General features: G+C 41.1%; 1 protein-coding gene across 1 annotated transcript in view; it reads left to right on the top strand.

Annotated features, from left to right (window-relative positions):
- The window catches only part of COL4A6 (collagen type IV alpha 6 chain), a 121555-nt gene that overhangs the window by 36684 nt on the left and 62593 nt on the right, over positions 1–22278 (top strand). The window contains exon 3 of the mRNA XM_061445708.1: positions 5508–5591. Within this exon, the coding sequence (XP_061301692.1) occupies positions 5508–5591 (84 nt within the window). The remainder of the gene's footprint in view (positions 1–5507; positions 5592–22278) is intronic.

Below are 22278 nucleotides of genomic sequence, written 5' to 3'. Positions count from 1 at the left end.
TGGGACTGGGTTTGCTTCAGTCAGAATTTGCCATTAATTCCTCTAGGCCAGGATTTCCTTCAGGTTTTGTAACCTTACATGTCACTGAATTGGAGGAGGATTGGGTTCTATTAGTAACTATCATTTAGTCTCAGCTGCCTGTGAAGATGTTTGCCAGCTCTATGCAATGAAAGACAGTATGTGAGTACATTGGTTAACCAAAGAAGTCGGTGAACCCTGAAATGAATTAGTATCTTAGCTGCAAATTCACGTTTAATAGCGCCATTTGAAAGTCCTTTTGTGCAGTAAAAGATAAGCTTGTGGCTTTGTGTTGTGTCCTTGCTCATGTAAGCTGTAAATAAACTGTCTGGATTTAACTAGGTGTTCAGTGACCAATAGACTGCTCGGGAAAAAGCATCTACAGCTTTGTGCAATCCTAGCAACAAAACTGAAACATATTAGAAGATGGAGCTGTTCAGAGCTGTATTCAAATCTCTGCTCACTATTTCTCTTGGATTGGGTGTACAGCTATGATGTAGTATGATGGTGTGGCCTGAGAAAGATGAGTCCCTCGGATGTGTCAGGTGAGGCAGTTTGCTCAGAGGCTTCTGTTTTGGCAGTTACTTGGGACTTACTCTTCATGTGCTGCTTCTATTGTTTACCCAACCCTACAGTCTGAAAAACATTCCTACTATTCCTAACCTTGACCTAGCTCTTAATACTATTTAAGAAACCAGACCAGACAGGGCAAGTCAAGGTTTGGGGAACCTCACTAAGGACAGAGTTGAATTGAGTTCAGGTTCTTGATGTTCTTCCTGGGAAAAATGTGTTTGCATTTTAATTCTATCGGATGCTTTGCTGACATGATTGATTTTATTCTCACCTGTTCTGTATTTCACTGCCAAACAAATCCCAGCAACTGCTTCCATACAGTCTAACTGGCAAGACTGTCAGTTTATTTCTGCTCCATGACACCTCATGTTGGGAAGAATTACTGAATCCATTTGCTGCATCATGTTATGCTGTCTTTGATGGGTCACACTGACATTTCTGAGTGCAGAGGTGGCTGTGGTTCCTGCTTTGTCAGTTTTAGCCTTGAAGAAGCTCTTTCATGTCAGTAAGGCAATGACGTATTAACACATGCACAGCGAACTAGCATCTGCTGATTTCAGAGGGAGGAGTTGAACATATGGATAAGTGGTTTTAGAATTGGGCTTTAAATTCTGTAATTCAGCGACTAAAAGAATAATAGATAAAGAAAATGTTGTAATGAATTTTGTTCCTAAAGGCCATGAGGGCTAAAAAGAGTAAGGTTAACACAGCAGCATTGCATAGCTTATGAAGTAGACAGAGATGTTTCATTAGTCTTTCTCACTGTGTCATTTTACAAGACTGTCTGAATGTCTGGTGGTATAAATACAACTTCTCTGTTAGTCATCAGCAGATAACAGGATCCTGAACCATATAAAAGATGTTTATTTGAAGTATCCAGAGGTTTTCATTCTGTTCTGTGTCCAGCTTTAGATAATGAAGTTTCACGTTAGGATTTTGCTCTGGACTGGAATAGTCCTTAGCTGGATTTGCGAAGTTACTGGAAATAAGTCTTGGAAAAAAGTTTCATTCTTGCCATATCTCTTCACGCAAGTGTGAGATTCTTTCACTCTCTGTTTTATCATCATCCACTTCTTTTTGTCGTCATCTTTTTTTCCACTTATCACATACATGCTCTTCTTTCGGTGTATGTGCTCCAGTTTTTGCATGCTGGCATTCCTTCAAATCCTTTCTTTTCCAAAAGCTTCTGATTTATTTTCCCATTATCACCTCTGCTACTTTAACCTCACGTTAAAGACTATGTTTTTAACCTTTCTGCTGGCCTTTCCCCAGACATGCCTTGCTCACATTTCTCTGCTGCTGTGGGTTCACCCTCCTAGCTGATTGAAATCATTGTCTTCAGCCAGAGCATGTCGAGTCTGCAGCTGACCCTTTAATACAGAGCAGAAGTTTTAAGACAAAATTGAGCCTCAGTTCATTCACCTGAGCTGTGCTTCTGGAAATCTCCCACCAAAATCCTGTGCTAGTTCATTTACTTCTGCTTGTGCTGCAGGTACAATTCTCTTTGCATGTGCAGGTAAGGTCTTCTGGATCATTTGCAGCTTTTCCATGGTCCTGTGTGTTGCTCTAGAGAGGCTGGAATGAATGTGAGCCTGGACACCTCTTATGGCATCACAGCTGTTAGGTTTCTTTACTCTCTTTGGCTTCATTCCAGAATAAGCTGAAGTCAATGGAAAGATCGGAATGGCACTCCATCTGAATGAATCAGCTGTGCATAAATGCTTGATGGAGGTACACCAGAAGCAGGAGAGGAAATTTGTCCTTACATTGGTTCTTATTTTTAAATGCCTTTTTCAGAATAGTTTCTCACTCGTATCAATACTTCGTAAACAAAATGTTTTTTTTTCCTGCAGTATAATACTCGTTATTCTTGTGGAAGCCTGAAATAACTCAGTTAAAATCAGTATGTGTTACTCAGTTTAATTACGGTTATTTATATCTCAGAGAATGTATTTTTTTTTTTAACAGTGCTGCTATTTTATGGTCATGTTTTCTGCTTTGAAAACCTTGGTCTACTTCTAGCCAATGGAATTGCAATAGTTTAATTCATTTCTGCTATAATGGTAGTGCTTACCACTATAACTAGTACCCTTCTTTCTTTAGTTCTTATTGTTTCTGAGAAGCCATATTCTTCAATCTGAAACATATCTCACAGCAGCTGGAAAAATCTATTCCATGCATACAGAGAACAAATATGAAGGGCCCATGCTTGTGTTCAGATGACAATCTATAAATGTTCAGGTGACCTGCGCATTCATACATTGGAATGGAAAAACATACTATACCTTTTCAGAAGAGAGCACTGTGGTCTAGAATCTTATATGAAGCCTTTAGACTTGTATTCCTAAATATTATGCAGATGGCTGTTTGCTATTTAAGTAGCTCTTGAGTGTCTGATGTCAGCTACTTCCCCTAAATAAAGTACTTAGGACATGTAACACCTGGTTTGGAGCCAACTGGCTTTGGTTTGCTTCCTTTCCAAATGCTTTCATTCACAAGTGGGCAAAATGACTCCGTGCTGTTAAAAGAAAGTTGGAAATACATTGTGAACACAGTTTTGCTCAAAAGAGGGACATATTTTCAGTTTCTAATAAACCTCAGTGAGAGTTTCATCCAGCTTCCAATAAACTCAGTGGAAAGATTTCTTTTGACTTTGGGGAATTTTGACTAGAACCATATTAGCTAACTGTGAGCAGTGGGGATGGAAAGAATCCTTGGGTTTTGTCCAGTCTTCTGCCACTGGGAAGGACCCATTTGCCACCAGAGATGGGGGATTTCTAACAAGGTCAGCCTCAGTGCTCTGAGATAGCAACTACTGCGATGCAGTGAGCCTAAAGGAATCCAGACCTGTGAGGAAATGAAGTTTCTTTGCCTCTACTCACTCTTAGGAGGCAAGCAGAATAAACCGAGCCATGGGACCCAAAGGCTTATGCAAATGGCTGTTGGAACAAAGAATGATCTGGAGGAAATATTAATTGGAAGTACAAATCTTTGAATTATTTAAAGTTGAATAAATGTTTGGGAAGGCATAATCTGATTGCCTGGAGGCATGATGCTCTCTGCTAAGAGTGTAAATGTAAGGTTAAGTGTCAGGAATAGAGGTGTACATTGGCTAGCAGTGAGTCCAAATTTCCACTGCTAAATATGCATATAATCACAGCAAAAGGTGTGCCTTGGTGCAATTCACTCTTCAGTCACCTTGCGACCAGATCCTAAAATCTTAATACCTGTGGTCAGGAATGACCTCTCAGCAGTATGTCTGTTAAGATAGGGACCAGTTTTTATATAGTGAGCTGTTGCCAAGGTACCATTGCTGACTCAAGTTCGTGCTGAGCATTCCTTGTGAGCAGACGGTTTGGAGATGCTCTTACAGTCTATTATATCATCTCTAAATACAATTTTTCTCCTCTTCTTTGTTCTGCCTAGGTAGTCCAAAAGCCCCATATCTAATGGGATCTCATCTGAACACAGCTGCCAAAAAGTCTGCAAAAGTACTGCTTGCTTGTTTTTTTTTTTTTAATATTTAATGCTTCTTAGAATCCCTTGAAGGTTGTTATGACTATTTTGCAGCAAGAGATAATGTTCCCTTCAGGCTAGGGAAGTATGGAAGATTGGATTTAAGGCTTTTTGTTGGTGTCTGTTTGTTCTATGCTGCCTTAAAACCAGAGGCATTTGATTTAGCAAAACAGTGCAAACACCAGTGTGCACGGAGGGATTTTTATGTACATTGAGCAGAAAACTCATCAAGTGATATCCGACTAGTTACTTTGAGAAGGCTAATGCAAAGCAGTTCAGAAGTACATGAGGAACTTGCCCGAATTGCTTTTCATTTTTCACGTTCCTCACTGACAGATGTCAGGAAATTTTAAAGGCTTTTAAAATATTTTCTGTGGGTGCTTTTAGTAAGGAAACGTCCATTTCCAGTCTCGACTTGTTTCTGCCATTAGTTTGGTCACCTTGATAGGAGTACTTAAATGTTTATTCCTTTCAGAGTTCCAAACCCTAGGGACTGTACCTGAGCACACTTGGCAGTGTTCCTTAGAGAGGTGTGAGGCTGAATTACAGTGCTAAATTGGGCTTTTCTCCAAGCCTGTTACGATGTTGTCCATAGGTTGCAGGGGTTTTGCTATCCCAGGACTTCAAGCCTGTTGACCGTGGGAGGGAGTGGGTCAAAATCTCTGAAGTAAGCTCATGTAGCTGACTTCCATGCACTGGCACAGTCTGTATTAGCTGGGAATTAAGTTTATGATATGGGGACTTCAGATTTCCATAAATGTTGTAATTAGCCTTGAAATAACTAATGCTAGTACAGCAAATTCAGAATGTATTTTCAGATTACATCCAAGTCCATGGTGCTTTCCTTCTATCTTCTGTGCACGTCTATTCTTAGTTTAACATGCCATGTTGTCTCATTCAGGAATTTCTCTATTCTTACGTTCAGGGGGTGCAGCTTCTTGCTCTTAGAAATGTGAGGATCATTAAGTTAAAATTTGTCTTGGTAGTTCTCAGTGATGTAGAGAAACGCAGTATGCAGGATGGCTGAGGCCCAAGTTCTGATTATCAATTGTGATCCTAGTTAATACTGTACCGAGCATCCCAAAACATCGTCTAGTTTTATGGGGTTTGGTAGCCTTAGAAGGCACTCATCACCTTGCAGAATAACACCAACTTATGCAAACTCACTTGTCCTCAAAAGATTTCTAAACCAGCTCTTTCTGTCTGTTTGGTGATTCTGAAAATGACCCAATTATAGAGAACCTAAAATGTAATTATATATTTTGCCACTTACTTCCCAGTAAATTCACATGACAGATGTGATGTACGTGGAAAGTGCTGAAACGAAAGGTTTCAATTCAAGGTCTTCAGCTGGCAAATAGCTATGACATTAAATTTTCTTCTTTTTTACTCTTTAACAGGGTGGGAAGAAGTCTTACAGTGGGCCCTGTGGGGGCCGTGATTGCAGCGCTGGATGCAAATGTTTCCCAGAGAAGGGTGCGCGGGTGAGTTTGTTTTCACTAATACAATTTGTCCTTGTGTCTCTTATCAACCTTTTTATAAATAAATAAATAAACTCTAAGCTAATATGTATAATTCTTAATCTAATGACCTCATGAAGCAAGAGGAATGATGGAGACCAGCTGCATTTCAAATGTCCCTGGCCAAAGCTGCTCTAAAGTTTTACAGATTGCTGCCTTTGCAGCGAGTCTTCAATGGAACTGCATTTCTTTGTGTATCTGAGCCCTAGCTCAAGAAAGTCAGATGGCTTTTAAGCAGATTACAGTAATTAAAAAGGAAAATTAGAATAGTATGGGCTTCCAGTACAGATTTTGCTCAGTCCTTTGTTTGTTGAACTGTTTTTGACTTTAGCATTTGTTTGTGAAGGAACAATAACTCTGAATGAATCTAAGCATTTCCCTTTGAGAGAGTCTTTTGTTTAGCTAAAGCTGCTCTCTGAAGTCTGCATTTGAAGAAACCAAATGTTTAAGTAAGTTTTCTGTGAAAATCTTTAATTTATTTGGATTTTATGAGAAGGTTATAAATATTTTAGCTAAATGCAGCTGGCTATTTCCTATCTTAGGGTAATGCAGGGCTGCTGATTTGACTCTGCCTTCAATTACAATGTTAATTTTGGTCCAGATACCATGTACTTGATTTTTTTCTTTTAAGGACTCTAAAGTATTTTAACAGTTATCAAATTGAATCTTATGGGTTTAAGTTTTATGGAGATGAAAGGAGGTGCATTGTAGGTGCTTGAAGAATTAACATGGAAGGACTTGAGGAGAAGGGAAATATGCTAATTGTCTTGTTTAATAAAGCAGTGATTTTTGGTGAAATCATATTGAAAAGTCATCCTCTAAGGGCAAAATAAAAGAAATTAAATCTTATTTAAACACAAGCAGTCCTGATTATTTTTCTCTGTGTGTTTCAGTGTCACTGTGCGGCTGAATTCAAGGCATCACTTTCTAGGACTGAACTTAGTAAAATGTTGCTATTTAGAAGTGATTGTTAGCATGGGCTTAAGTGTTTCTTTAATTGCAGACAGACTTGAGCTGAATTCTTAACTGATAACTGATGATGTGTTTGCTCTGGAAGTATAAAAATTATTTCAAGTAATTATGTGGCAGAGTGAAAACTTGTCTCAACAGATAAGAGGAAGAACTTTGCAAGGAAGTTCTCAATGTAACCTAGAATATGAACAAGAGCCAATTGCTCAACACCTTTTGTGATAGGTACAGTAAGGGACAGACCTCATTTGGTTCTGGCACGCAGTGTCCTGTAAATGCTTTGACCTTTAGATGGCAATGATCATCATTCTTCTGTCTCTTTACATTCCCGGGCTTCAACTTGATTGTTTGAACTGGCCACAACACTGTTGACCTTGCTGTTTGAGCTCTTGGCATCTCTTTTGTTAAGATGTCACAAAGATTTTGGGCTGTTTTTATTGCTGACCTGAGAACTCATTTGGCTTTTAGCTTGTTTCTTATGTGACCTGTACTGGTAGGCATTTTCTGTCCTTCAAACTTGTGTTCCATCCTACTGAGACCTGTCTGTCTGTGGAGTAAACTATCTTCTAGAAGTGGTAATCTTTCCCTTTTACAACACTGCTTCCATCAAGCCATACTGAGCCCTGCTGACACCTTCTTGGACATCTGCAGGCAGCTACTGGAGTCCTGCCATGCCAGAGGATGAGGTGACTGCTGAACTGGGAAAAGAGTTGGTGTGATTATGTACCCTCTAGCACAGCTTGTTTCTTGGAGGAGACTGTACAGCCTGAGGCTAATTCCTTGGCTTCCTGCCTAGCTTCTCCTTCATTGCTACAAAACCTTTAGGTTCAGCACAGGCAAATAGGAAACAGGATTTTGCCAATGCCCTGAATCCATACTTTAAAAAAAATATTCCAGCTGTCAATTTTGTGCAGTTAACCAGATGACAATGAAGCTAAGCTTTCCTTTGAAATGAAAGGAAAAAAGGCACAAGAAAAATGACAATAAGCTGACAGCTCAGTGAAAATAATATAGACATTGTCCTTAAATGTCCTCCTCCCTGAGTGCACTTCTGATCACATCAAGCTGTGATGAGTTTGTTTCTGACCAGACACTTCAAAAAGTGAATTTAGGCAGAAAAACGTTAAAAGTTAAAAAATCTGTTATGGAAGCATCCTTCATTGTAGTCAGTGCCTCAGAATAGGTCCCCGTATGTAATGATAAGTTAATGAGAAGCCTGGCTGTATGTAATTGGATGGTGGTTGTGGTTTAAATGCAGTCAGTTCAGCCACGCAGTCTATCATTTCCCTCTTCCTCCCTCCAGCTTCTGGAGGGATGGGGAGGAGAAGTGAAAGAATATAACTCCCACTGGTTGAGATAAGAGCAGTCCAGTAACTAAGGTATAACACAAGTCACTACTGCTACCACCAATAATAATAATGATAAGGGAAATAATAAGGGAAGAGAATACAACTGCTCACCACCTGCCAACCAACACCCAGCCCGACTGAGCAGTGGTCTAGTCCTTCCAGGTAACTGCCCCCAGTTTATATACTGGGCATGACGTGCTGTGGTATGGAATACCAGTTTGGGTCAGGTTTCCTGTCTCTGCTTCCTCCTGGCTTCCCCTCCTCCCTGGCAGAGCATGAGACTCAGAAAGTCCTTGGTCAGACTAAACATTACTGAGCAACAACTAAAACCATCGGTGTTATCAGAGCTGTTCCCAGGCTGAAAGTCAAAACCACAGCACTGCACCAGCTACCAAGAAGGAGAAAAATGACTGCTACTGCTGAACCCAGGGCAATGGCGAAACTCCTGGGCCACACTGCAGCCATTCTGCCATTATCAGTTCTTACCTTGTAAAAATTCCTGGGTAACAGTCCAGTGATTTGTGCAGCAGTCCAGTTCGTACTGGGGAAGCGTTACCTTCACTGACAGATCCCAGCTAAGACCTTTCCTGGAGGTTTTCTTAGAGGTCAAGTGAAAAGATTAACCTGAGTTTGTGGCTTTTACTGCTTAAGCGCACAAGATGTCTTGTTAAGCGTACATGTCATACGACAATTTAAGAGTAAATGTAACAGCAGGAGTAGTCCACCAAACTGGTTTTGGCCAGTTACAAATCTCAGTTTTGGATATGGTTGTTCAGTTCCCCTAAACTGCATTGTTAGAACTTACAGCAACTTTAACGTGAGATCTGACATAATGTTGTGCAAAGAAAATGCCAAGTAGCACTGCAGAGAACATGAGAGCCCCTGCCTACAGCTGCGGTCTCCAGGTGAACGTGTGGGTCATATAAACTCTGTGTCCCTACTTCTGTCTTCTGGCCAGCTGAAATACCACCTATCAAACTAACACGACAAGGCAATTTTAAAAGGAAGCCTGCTATAAGAATGGAGGTACCCAAATGCACCCTGGTGCAATTTTTGTGGGAGGGAGACAGTCTGAACACAGACTTACCCTTACTGAGCCTACTTCTTGCATACAAGTCTGGCATACAGTCCTCTCTCAGAACAACACTTGATGGGTAGAGAAAGCTCTTAATATTAAACTATGAAGCACAAAAGGAAAGGTGGAAAAAGCAGATGTATGAAATCATAATGTAAGTGAGGAAGTGAATGTGGGTTCTGATGCCAGTCTCCATCTAGTGAAGGCTGAATGTCTAATGTGTATAGTTCCAGTGCAGGTGAGTGATCTCAAAAGAAATTTTTGTGGTTTAAAAAAAAATTGGTTTTCCCTCCCCTTTCTCACTATTTGGTCCATAGTTTATGGGCAGGGATAACTCCCTTTGGAAATTTCTTGCCTTATTGAGGGCTATTTAGCTGAGAAATGCACTGCAGATAAGTCAGCAGTGATCAGGAGGGCATTTTCCCTATTTGAGGGTTTCAAGAAACTAGTAGACAGCCTGCACCATTTCATCTTTGCAGCTCATTTTGCATTTGTTTATGATAGCGTGGGCTTTTTTGTTTTTATATACTGTCATCTACTTTCAAACACTCACAAAGATAAACTAGCAGACACAGTCCTTGCTGCATGTATAGCCTCTCCTGATGCCTGTTCGCTTATCTTGGAATTTATAACAATATTAGGGATTGTTTTAATCTTTGCTCAACATGTGCTGGAGCTCTTCAGCTGATACTAATCTTTCATTTTTTCATCTGAGTCCTGTTCTCACCTCCCCCACAAAAAAAAAAAAGAATTTCAAGGAAACAAAAAATTTAGGAATTGTTTCCAAGGCTTCCCAAATCACTCAGCAGAGGCTGTGTCGCAGGCAGCTTCGACAGCTTAGCATTACTGTAAATAGGGAGAATCTGATGTTACCAATTCTGTTTTGTTTTTTTTTTCCTGTGATCATGTCAAATAATGTATGCATTTAATGTATACAAATAATGTATACATGTTTATGCATCGTGTGTTCTTGCTCATTCACCCTCCTCCCCTGGGTGGGATGGGGGCTGAGAATTGGGAAAAGGTAAACCCTCATGGGTTAAGAACAGTTTAATAATTGAAATGAAGTAAAGTATAATAATAATAGAAATAAGAATGATAGGGGAAGAGAAACAAACACCACCACAGAAAGAGGAATAAAATTCAGGAAACACAAGTAAAGTTCTATGCAATTGCTCACCACCCATCCCTGAGCAGCGATCTGCTGCTCCCAGCCAACTACCCCCAGTACATATGCTGAGCATGACATCCTGGAGTATGGAGTACTCCTTTGGCTGTGTTTCCTCCCAGCTTCTTGTGCACCTGGTCACTGGCAGAACATGAGAAACTAGTTTTTGATTTAGAGTAAACAGAACTGAGCAACAACCAAAACATCAGTGTTATCAAAATTATTCTCACACTAAATCCAAACCACAGCACTGTACTCGCTATGAGAAAGAAAATTAACCCTGTCCCAGTGGAAACCAAGACACTACTTTAAAGCCTGTTTAAAACATGATGATATGATCAATTAGAAAACTACTAATGGCATTACAGAGCCTCTTTCCCACAGAGGCCATTTCTAGCAACTGATGTGGCTGGAAAGGAGCGTATCTGTAGAATGAGGCAGTTGGTCTGAGAACGTGACGGACACTGTAAGTAAATCGAGTCTGCTCCCATGAAATGAAGTACCATTGGAGTGCATCAGGTGGAGCCCATCTCTTGACCTAGTCTCAGTCAAAAGAAATCTTATTCTTGTACTCCAAAACTACACTGCAGTGTGAAGTAAGTAGGAGGGACTAAGTAAGATTGAGACATTATACTCCAAAATGCTATCTGAATTCAAGGCTAGTGTAGCTAGAGATATGTGGGAGTCCACAGGCTTTCTTTGAAGTTAAAATGATGATAGTAAGTAGAGTGTAGATTATCTGTGGGCAATCAAAGAGTTTTTGATAGAATTACTGCAGATCAAGCAAGCTAAAAAAGGTAGACCCCCAACATCCATACACTGAACAGCGTAACCTGAGGTCAGAACTTTGGGTGATTTAAACTAATCGCTGTCTAGCATAAACTAATGTCACATTGGCGAGAGATCTTGGATCAACTTTTGTCCAGAATTAATCCCCTCAACTTAATACTGAGTGTACAAAGTGTCTCTCTTGTGAAAATTAGTTGAAGCTCGGTTGCCATTTCTTTGCAATTGAATTGTAATAATTACAAGTTGTATTTCTCAGTAGTGTTTGCTGAATTCTGCTTTGGCTGGATCAACACCAATTGGAACAGTTCAGGGATTTCCTGACGAAAGGTCTTGGACTTTTGTATATGTCTACTTCATGACACTCCATCAGCCTGTCCAGTTTCTCTCCTTTCCTCATCCTTCTTTCTATCTGACAGATTGAGTTCTTGGGTTGAATGCTCAGGTGGACTGACTACAGGGTAACTGAATGTGCACAGCAGCTTGTCAAGGCAGGTGGGCTGCTGTCTACCAAGGCTCCTGAGCACTAGCAATCAGCCAGCAACCAGACCCCTCTCCTCCAAATGTGAATGTAAGAGCTATACTTTGTTTTGAACTATTTGCAGTTTTGACAGTATTACAGTACTTTCAGTAAACACCGCTCATAGAATATATGTAAATGATGCCTGATTTTTGTTCAGCCCCTCTTCTGGTTAAATAAAATGCCATCATTTGATTTGGAAGAGGATTATCTGTAACATTGAAAAATGTTGACCATCTGTTTGCTGTCATGAAGTTCTGGCAATATTTTGAGAGAAGATGAGGTAATAGCGAAGTCTAACAACTTATGTGCCAGCTGCTTTTATTAACAACTGCCAAGATTAGTTTTATTGAAGTAATAAAACTCACTTTGCCAAATGAGGCATTAAGCAGTTATTGTACATGTCCTCCTGACCCAACCTAAGTACATTGAGGCTAGCCCTGTGATGGGAACCACACCATATACTGACTAAAACAACTTAAATAGATCTCCTTGCATTTGAAAGTATCCCTTATGTGATTGCTATCAGACCAAACCTGTTCATATGTACAGTCTTGCCTCATCTCTCATAATCTCAAGTACATTTCTGAAGGCTTCTTGAGGGGACAGGCATCAATCTTACAGACGTCGTAGAATGCAGTAATGGTGAGCAACTGTACTTAAGCAGGAGTATCTGGCAGGAAATCATGTTTCCATGCTTTCTTTTGCAGTTTGGCCAAAAGGACATGTGCACTAAATGAGTCTAAATACATTCTAGGAAACACATCCCATGAAGAAGGCTTCCGCAGCTTTCATTACTAACCAAAACTGTAGCATTGCTGTATCACTGGGGTGGCTGAGGGGACTCTGTGACCTGAAACTAAATCTGTTTCTAAACCTGCCTGCAAAGGCAGCATATTCTGTAACTGCAGTGGGAACCAGTGTTTACTTTTGAAATCGGGCAGAACATGGGTCCTCAAACTGTGATTTATAGAGCACTTCCAGATGTCTTCGAAAAGCCAAGCAAAGAAGTATCCATCACTGTTCAAATAATTGTGCTTCATGTGAGTTGTAACTCAGGATTTTGAAGTCTTTCCAGTGTTTTGGGAGCAAATGGAGCATTTAAAAAGCTCCCTGCTGCATCCTATAATGCTGTGAGCTGTCTTAGCTTGGGAAGTAGTTATGTAGTCTCACTATACCAAGGAGATGTCTGTTCTGTTTCTCCTTTCTACTCTGAAAAGTCTCTGGTTTTCTCAATTTGAGTTTCTCAAATGTGAGAAGTTACTGGCATGGGTTTAAACTGAGGTGACTACTGGAAGTTGTTTGATCAGCTGGTGGTGGTGGTCAGATAGCTCTGCTGTGTGTTGTGATGTCCTCCTCATCTGAAGACGTAGTAAACCATTATTTTCTCTGTTCTGATGCTGGCATTGTGAGCTGAGAGCACAGCTATGTTGCCCTGGGAATAGATACTTTATTATTTCTTGTTTATATAAGCTGTCACAGCTACCACTGGCAATCTGGGTGAGTAAAGCGCTTGAAGCCAATGCCATCACTCCCATTGATTTCATTTTAAGTGTGTAGACAGATGGGAAGACAGAACCAGACTAATCTTTTCCCTCCCTCTTTGGAGCCTTGCCACAACTGGCCTTCTGTTCTAGCTTTGTATCTGTGGCACTTTCTCCAAGACCAATATGACAGCTTGTGCTACAGATTTGATCCGTATGGACAAACCAGAGTTCAACAAGAGTTTCCAAGTAACCTCCCCTGTTTCCTAAATACTGGAGAGTGAAAACATCCCCATATCCAATCTTTTCTTTACAAAAATTATGTCTTTCTTGGCTATAGAATGAAGTGTTTGATGAATCCGTGATGTTCTGCTTACCATAAAACTCCTTAGAGCAGAGCTACCACCACTATTCATTTTTTCTTGTTCATTTGCTTATTCACAGTAGGTGAAGAGTTGTAAATGTTCTTAAAATTGTTTTCTATCAGCCACTTCACCTTGCAGTCGAAAAGACAACGAAGAATTCCTGTAGGAAGAGAAACTCTGTGGTGTCCTACCCAGGACAGGAAAAGCAAATGCTAATGTGAGTCTTTGGAACATATTAAGCCCAGTCTAGTCGGGATTTTGCTGCTTAAAAGCTGCAGGATTTTTTCCTAATGATTCCTGCAATGATGTCTCAGTTGAAAAGGGATGATTAATGACCTCTTACATCTGAGAAATGGCACAAGACTTTGCCTTTCCTCTCCAAGCAGTTAACAGAGAATCATAGAATAGTTAGGGTTAGAAAGGACCTTAAGATCATCTAGTTCCAACCCCTAAAAGAAGGGTTAACTTATATCCTGCCTTGAAATGACCAAATTGGCATTTTCTTTCATCGTACTCAATATCATTTGTGTATGGGATTTGCCACTTAGACATCTCTTAGTAGGCTTTTTCTTCAGGTTAAGTTCTCTTTAATATCTCGTTTTCTTCATACCTCCCTTATCTTGCCCCATCCCCAAACTTGCCTATCTTCTAATTAAGTGTGAATGTTTCAGAATATTCCTGGTACTTACTGTTTTTTTAAAGCTGCTTAAAATTAGAAGAGGTGTCCTTTGAAGAAAGGAGTCTTTTTGAAAGGGTTTCCTTTGGCAGTAAGTGGAAGGTACGGCAGAGATTTCTCAGTGTGATCTCCTGAGTAAGGAATCACAGAAGGATCCCAGAACCAATCTGTGAGCAAGACCCAGTTCTAAGAGATTTGGCCAAGGGTCAGGTTAGGAGCCAATCCATGAGCCGGGAAGACAGCCCACAGCAGGGATTACTACAAAGCAAACTTAATTAGGCAACAGATAGGCAGGAAGTACGCCAGTCATGGAGCCTGCAGCCAGATGGAGCACACAATGGAGATGGTTAACCAGGCAAAGCTGTGTTTGTAGTGGTAAAAGAGGCTGTAGTGCCAATTAGTTGGAAGTAAAGACAAACGCATGAGTCCCCCAGGCTAGCTGTGAATCCCTGTTTCTTTGGAAAAATGTGTAGTATTTTTGGTGTGAATGACAGCTTTTCCCGATATGAAATCATAGATTTCAGAAGAGAGGAGAACATCATGACATTTCTCAGCTGGTGAGTGAGATTGAAGAGCTGTTTAGAGGTGGTTTCCCTGCTTCAGAAGAGAAAAGGACATATATACCTGCAGCAAAAAAGAGTAAGACTTGTGAAGTAACTGTAGGTTAATGCTAATACCAGAATATGGTGGGAATGAGAAATGAAGGAATAGCATGATAATAAATACATGTAAATTCTGATAAATACAGAACAGTCTGCCTGAGAATCTGGGTATAAGCCTGAATTGTATAAAAATAGCTACAAAATGATGGAGCATGTAATCCTTAAGAAAGATGAGGGACCAGTGGGCAGGAATGGTCTGTTCTGAGCTTGTATATAGGAATGAGAGTGCAACACGGCAGTTTCTAAAAGATCCTGTATGGAAGACTCCCGGGTTTAAGCTTCATGGTTTAATCTGAAACCAGGACATAAAGTGTGGAGAAAGAGATGCCAGTAAAATGAGGTAAAGAAAGAAGAGTATCGACCTTTCCCTTGACCTAATTCTGCAAAAACAGGAGGAAAAACTCAGGTATTTGCTACTCTCCTGCTTTTAAGCTGTTGATTAGGGACATTTTAGCTGTTGCTGTCAAATAATTCATTAATCCATTACATAGAACAAGCATATTTTCAGAACTACCTAATGTTAAGCTGTTTTAATGGGTGACATATTTCATATTCTTTGGCCAACTGTGGAACTGCCAACTTAAAAATCTTGGAGGAAAGGTGTGACTTAACATCAGGGATAGGATGCCTGAGTTGCACCAGGTATCTCATCCTGTTACTGGTTTTGGAAAAAGGAATGTTTAGTACTCTGAAAAGGAGCCTCGATACAAATGTCATTATTATTCATGGGTGATCTTTGAAAGATTTTTTTGGATCTTTCTTTAAGAAACAGCAGAATGTTGCTAAAACTAATTAAAAGTCCTTGTAATTTGAAAATGTCGGGTTTTAATCCCTAGTAAATACATCACAAACGATGCACAACTTCTGAAGGACTGTTAAAAAGAAGTCTCTGGTTGCCTGTTAAAGCTTCTTGTACTTCTTTTTAAATGATCAAAGAAAGCTCTAAAATGCCTCAGATTGAGCTGAATTCTCAGTGTACAGTAAGTGAAGAACTTTTTACTACCTAGGGATAGCACTAAGGGTGATGCAACTCTGCCCTTAAGTTTTCCAAAGTTCTATAAAGTTGTTATCTTTCAAGATAGATCTTAGACTTGTGTTCACATCCGTAGTGTTCTGCTTGGATCTGTACAGCAGAACTTGTTCTACTGTTCTGTTAAGCTCTGTTCTGTCCACCTGCTCCCAAAGCTGGGCTCTGTATTAGCACAGCAGCAAACCTGCTTTAACACAGCGTTTGTTCTGCTCATACCTCTCTTGCCAGCCCAGCAACATCTGCCTGTGTGTGTGTCTGGGTATTTCCATTTCCTCTCAGGTTCCCAAAACACAATCAAAGTTTCTAAACATGGAAAAAGAACAACAAATGCATCAGCCAAGATATTGCCCTAGCTAAGTTTGCTGCAAAGTGCTACAATTGAAATAGATTTTGATGTAGAAGAACCGTAAGCTCTTAGATACGCATGCAGAGCCCATGCTCCGTAAGGCAGAGTCACTATAGATAGCATATGGTGAGACTGTAAGCTGTGGTTGACATAATGAATGTAGGTCATAGAATCAGAGAATAGTTAGGGTTGGAAAGGACCTTAAGATCATCCAGGTCCAACCCCCCTGCCATGGGCAGGGACACCTCACCTAAACCATGTCACCCAAGGCTTTGTCCAATCTGGCCTTGAACACCGCCCGGGATGGAGCATTCACAACTTTTGCGGGCAACCCATTCCAGTGCCTCACCACCCTCACAGGAAAGAATTTCCTCCTTATATCCAATCTAAACTTCCCCTGCTTAAGTTTTAACCCGTTACCCCTTGTCCTGTCACTACAGTCCCTAATGAAGAGTCCCTCCCCAGCATCCCTATAGCCCTCCTTCAGATACTGGAAGCTGCTCTGAGGTCTCCACGCAGCCTTCTCTTCTCCAGGCTGAACAGCCCCAACTTTCTCAGCCTGTCTTCATACAGGAGGTGCTCCAGCCCCCGATCATCCTTGTGGCAAAAAAGAAACAAAGAAGTGTCTTGGGTCTGGGTGTCCTGTCCCCCTGTGGTCGCAAGCTTCATAAATAATCCTGTTCAGTAAAGTGGGTATTTTGTTTATAATGAATTTATTGTTTGTAGCTTGAACCCTTAACTGCAGTGATGGCACATTTGGATTGATGAGCCATGTCATCACACTTAAAAAGCAGAAGTTATGGCTTGTATACTTTGGCAGATACTTCCTGGGAGATGTGCAGTGTATTGGCTCCATTATCTGGAGTGGTGCTCACCCTCAGCCCTTGCTGTGAATCACAGTGCATGCTTATCAGGAATCTTCTCATTAGAAACACTGTTTAATGTAGTTCCACAAATACATTGAGGATTGTTTACCCTGTCATCACAAATCACACTTTGTGAACAGCTGGAACGTGTATCAGGATATTCCCATATGAGTAATGGGCATTTTCTAGCAATTTTTTAAGCAGATGTTGTTTCTTTTTGTACAGCTTGATTTCTCTTGATGGTGACTGTGTTGGCCATTCTGAATACCTCCATGATGATGTTGTGGCATTTCTTTTATGATGATGACTAATGACTGAGAAGCCCAGCTGAGACAGGGGAAGGTCCTGCAGTGCAGGGCAGTTGCAAACATACAGTTGGTGCTCCAGAGTGCTTTCACTCTGTGAGAATTACTTTAGTTATATGTTTTTTTCAAGTTTTAGCTAAGAAATCTGTTACTTATTCAGCTTTATTTTTCAGGAAATTAGGTGAATTAACAGAAACTGCTTTGAAATAAACCACCCAAAAGCTAGAATTCTGTACTTCTTAATAAGAGACCTCCAAAAATAGTTAATTCTTATGGGATATATTTTCTCTCCAAACTCAGACACATGTGAAAGAGGAGAGAGCAGAAGAGGTTGTTCTAGTCTCATTTTAATTAGGGCATGTCCATGTACTGTTACTTCCTAACAGTACAAAATGTTTTGGGAGGTTATCAACCTTTGGAATCTTCTTAGCAGTGGAAATGGAGCCCAGCTTGTCTCACAGCAGATTCTAAATAAATAAATAAAGTCTGCATGCAAAATGTAGGCAGCAGGTGGTCATTCCCTGTCTCACTCCAGCTGCACTTGAGCTGTAAATCCAAAAGCATTACAAAACTAGCAGTGGGACACCCAGTGGTTCCTGGTAGGCTTGGATCAGTGTTCCTGGGACATTAAAGGGAGTTTTCCTAAGATTTACTGTTTTCTCTTGAAACAATAGATGACATAAATGTTATCTCCGGACTTTTTCCAGAGCAGTGAAGTAATTGAACTTCTCCTGTTTTTCTAACATCAGGACTAAAACCTGAACTAATCTATTCTAACCATTGCCTTCTTTTTTATCGGCCGGAATGTGCGTTAACTCCTGAGAACATTTGGGTGAATAATAGTTCTGCTTACAGCAGCTTTATTTTGTGCACTGGGTGACAGAAAGCAGTCAGGATTTCCTTCACAGCATCGATGTAGCTGCTGTATTCTGCATTGTTTTCTTCTTTCACAAACACATGGCAGGGGTGCCACGTTTACATGTCTTTAGATTTGATGTTACCAGTATTATGAACTCTTCAGTCTATACCGAAGAGGAAAGTTGGGCTCCATTGGTGTTACTGAGGGATTTCCTATCAGCTGTAAGGAAGCCAGGATTTTAATTTCCAAACCTTTAAAGCAATTTACTTTCAGGCTTCTACGAATGACTGCTCACCCAACCATTTACATGGGCAATTTTAAGTGAATTTTGCATGGGGGAAGTGGTTTCAAGAGAAATACCTTCCAATGTATTTTTCTTCACACTTACTTAAAAGTAGTGTGAAAGCTCTGCACAGTGTCGGCAGGGTGCTATAGCTGAAAGAACTGTGTTTTTATTAACCTGATCTCCTTTGCAAAATGAAAGCTTAATTTATTTCAAAGAGGTGAAGATTTTCTCTTCAGCAGATGGACAAATGGGAAGGGGCAGGGAACATTGTGGGTTTTTTTTCCTGTCATCATGGTGTAGTTTGCCCTGGAGAAAAGAACAGGCTATGTGTGTCCCTTAAGGGTGGTGAAGCTTGAATAGTCCTTCCATCTTGTGCAATAGGCTGCTTTGAAACCTCCAGATATATGATGTTTTCCAGACCTCCTCTTTGAGCAGCACAGTTCTGCCATGGCTTCCAGTGCCACATCAGGAGAAGCATTTAAAAGTGGTTTCTCTGCCCTTACAAAATGGGTTTGGGATTTTTATGTTCATTTTGTAAAACGTCTTAATGACTTCTGAGCAATTGTGGTGCTTGTTGTATTTGGTTCAATGATATTTCAGTGTTTAAAGACCTGCAGAGGAACGTGCAGCTTACACACAGTCTTTTAGTTTCTTCCATCTAACACTTTTTCAGTAAATGCATCTCTTGGCCCAAAGGAAATGGCAGTGGGAGTGTTTTCATTAAAAAAAAATCCTTGTTAGATAATCCTGCACTCAATTAAGTTTCCGCTGGTTTAACTGGACATGGAAACAAATAACTGTGGCAAAGGTTCCCCTGGAGAAGTTGTTTCATGTTTCTGTGACTGTTCCATTTCCGTTTATTGCTGTCTCAGCTGTTTATCCTAGGGCTGTCTGGATTGTCTTCAGGAGCGTAGGTCAGACTACATAAGGCAGTGGTGTGTGACTTGGCACACCTATAAGGACATCAGGAGTAAAGGTAGCTCATAAGTCCCATGAGTGCTCATTTCATGCAAGAAAGAGCCTTCAACTGCTTCATAGAATCATAGAATAGTTAGGGTTGGAAAGGACATTCAGATCATCCAGTTCCAACCCCCCTGCCATGGGCAGGGACACCTCACACTAAAGCATGCCACCCAAGGCTCTGTCCAGCCTGGCCTTGATGGAGCTTCAACCACCAGGGATGGAGCATTCACAACCTCCCTGGGCAACCTTTTCCAGTGCCTCACCACCCTCACAGTAAAGAACTTCTTCCTTATATCCAATCTAAACTTCCCCTGTTTAAGTTTTAACCCGTTACCCCTTGTCCTGTCACTACAGTCCCTAATGAAGAGTCCCTCCCCAGCATCCCTATAGGCCCCCTTCAGATACTGGAAGCTGTTCTGAGGTCTCCATGCAGCCTTCTCTTCTCCAGGCTGAACAGCCCCAACTTTCTCAGCCTGTCTTCATACAGGAGGTGCTCCAGCCCCTGATCATCCTCGTGGCCTCCTCTGGACTTGTCCCAACAGCTCCATGTCCTTGTTATGCTGAGGACACCAGAACTGCACACAGTGCTCCAGGTGAGGTCTTACGAGAGCAGAGTAGAGGGGCAGGATCACCTCCTTCGACCTGCTGGTCACGCTCCTTTTGATGCCGCCCAGGATACGGTTGCTTTCTGGGCTGTGAGCGCACACTGAAGCCGGCTCATGTTCATTTTCCCATCAACCATCACCCCCATGTCCTTCTCCACAGGGCAGCTCTGGATCTCTTCTCTAACTTCTTGCTTCTACTTCCCGCACCAGTTATGCTATGTAACAGCAAGGAATGCTGAGTTTTATGGTTCAGGCTGGGAACTTGGACCTGTCCCTTCCAAGCTGCATGAGAGTGAGAGCATTATTTTCCTTTGATGGTATACCCAAAGTTGTCTAAAGCCTATAGCAAAGCAGACATGTGTTTCAATCTGCTTGGGTGCCAGCTAAGTGTGGACTTCAACTTGGAGTCAGATCTACACTCAAAGTGCAATGTTCATCTGTCTATACGTTTGCCACTTAAAATGGCAGACCACATGGATGGAGTTTAGCACAGGAAAGAGCCTGGTCCTGTTTGAGGATGGAAGTTCTATAAATAAAAGGGGAGTTGCACTTCCAGATAAGTCTGTATTTTACGTTTCTGGTCTGACTTTAGAAAGTAAGTTGAATGATGGGCACACACATTGAAAAACTGGTTTTTGAATGGCAAATGACCATCCCAAGGAGGCTTACTAAGGCTGTTCAAGATGCATGGTAATGTAAATAATTTACTTTCTGCCTGTCCTACTTCTTATTTCTTAAAATAGTCCTCTGGGATGTTAAATGTAAGTTGATTCACTTCCACAAGGAGTTTAAATAATTCCTCACATACTTATTTTACCTGTGGAAATGTTGGTCTGAGAACAGATTTAAAGTAAACTGGGAACAGGGGGTTATGATACTTTCAGACTTCTATGCTTGCATGGGATTTCTAGCTGCTTTTCCATCCCCTCAGCAGAAGTCGGCAGTGCGAGTCTCTTAGGTACGTGAGTATGTGAGTTCTCAGCATTGTAAACAGTAAGAAGAGCTGTACAGAGACATTCAAGCTTGCAATGTAAATACATAGAGAGGGGAGACTGTGCAAGAAGGAAGGTAAGATGTTCTGCTTCTCCTGACGCTGCTTGTGTCATCTTCAGCGTTAGCTGTTGCTGTCAGACCCAAGTCCAGGAATACTATTGGCAGCCTTGCTGTCATGAGCAAAAGCTGGGGGCAACCAGGACATTGCAGGCTTAGGTCTTCAGAACAGTTTTCTTCAGGCAGTTAGTGAACATGTTTGAAGTTGTTCAGTTCTAAGAAACTTGTTGGTCCTTGTTTGAAGGGGCTGGTGAGTCCTTCAGCAAGCAGAGTAACCATGAGTGTGGTGGCATCTGGTTTGTGTGGGGATACATGAGGCCCGACAGCATCTTCTCCTGGTGTCCGCTGTTGACTTTTATCTGGAGTCGTTTTCCTTGCTGCCAGTAGAAAGGAACATGTTGTACAGGAAACTTGTCTCAACAACCTTCAGGAAAAGGTGAGAGGAGGCTGCAAAACTGGACCTTATCCACATGCGCGCTTCAGAGCAAGTCCTTCCTCTGCTCCTATACATTAGGTTATTGGTGAAATACATCAGCAAATGTTTATAGTCAAGGAAAGTTTGTACTAACAGTGTGTCATGCAACTAATCTGTTTACGTTATAAATAGGGAACACGAAGTTAGCTCCATGTTGCTCCAGACGCAAGTGTCTTATTAAATATTTATACATGGACTAGACTGTTTACTTTGCACCTCATAGTATAGTTGTATTGGGAAGACTCAGAACACCTGGGGTTTAGTGAGGTCTTAAGGAAAGTTTGCTTCAACTTTCCAAATTAAAGCTTAAGAGCTCACAGAATTACCGAGTATATGATAGGAGTGTCTGAAGTGGGGAAGTATCAGTTGTAGAAGTACAAAATTGTGATTAACGAAATATCGGTGAATACCAGAGCTTGATTTCACTCTGGTTCTGCTGCATTCCTGCACTTCTCAGATAGAGAAGTATCAGAAGTATCAGAGAAATACCAGAGTTTCCCCTGGTTGAGTTTAGTGGGAGGTCTGTTCTTTACACTGCTGAAAACCAGTTGCTAGCATTAAGTAGTCACTTGGCTGACTTCAGTGATGCTACTCTAGGTTTATGTAGAAAAAAGTAGATTAATGGGGTCCTGGACCACAGTGTTATGGGTGTGCTGGATATGTAAAGCATCCTCTTCTGTAGGCTGTAGTTCTAGCCTTCTTTTCCATCTTAGGTGTAACTATACGTATGGAATCTGACATCCAGAAGTAGAGACCAGTGTGAGAATAGTTCACTGACAGAAAGCAGAAAAAAGCCTGATCTTACTTTGCAG

This window comes from Pezoporus flaviventris, unplaced genomic scaffold, assembly GCF_033815535.1.
Source record: "Pezoporus flaviventris isolate CSIRO_AGI_PZ_B2104156 unplaced genomic scaffold, CSIRO_AGI_Pfla_v1 ptg000005l, whole genome shotgun sequence".
NCBI classification, from domain to species: Eukaryota; Metazoa; Chordata; class Aves; order Psittaciformes; family Psittacidae; genus Pezoporus; species Pezoporus flaviventris.
This window is presented reverse-complemented; position numbering and strand designations above follow the sequence as displayed.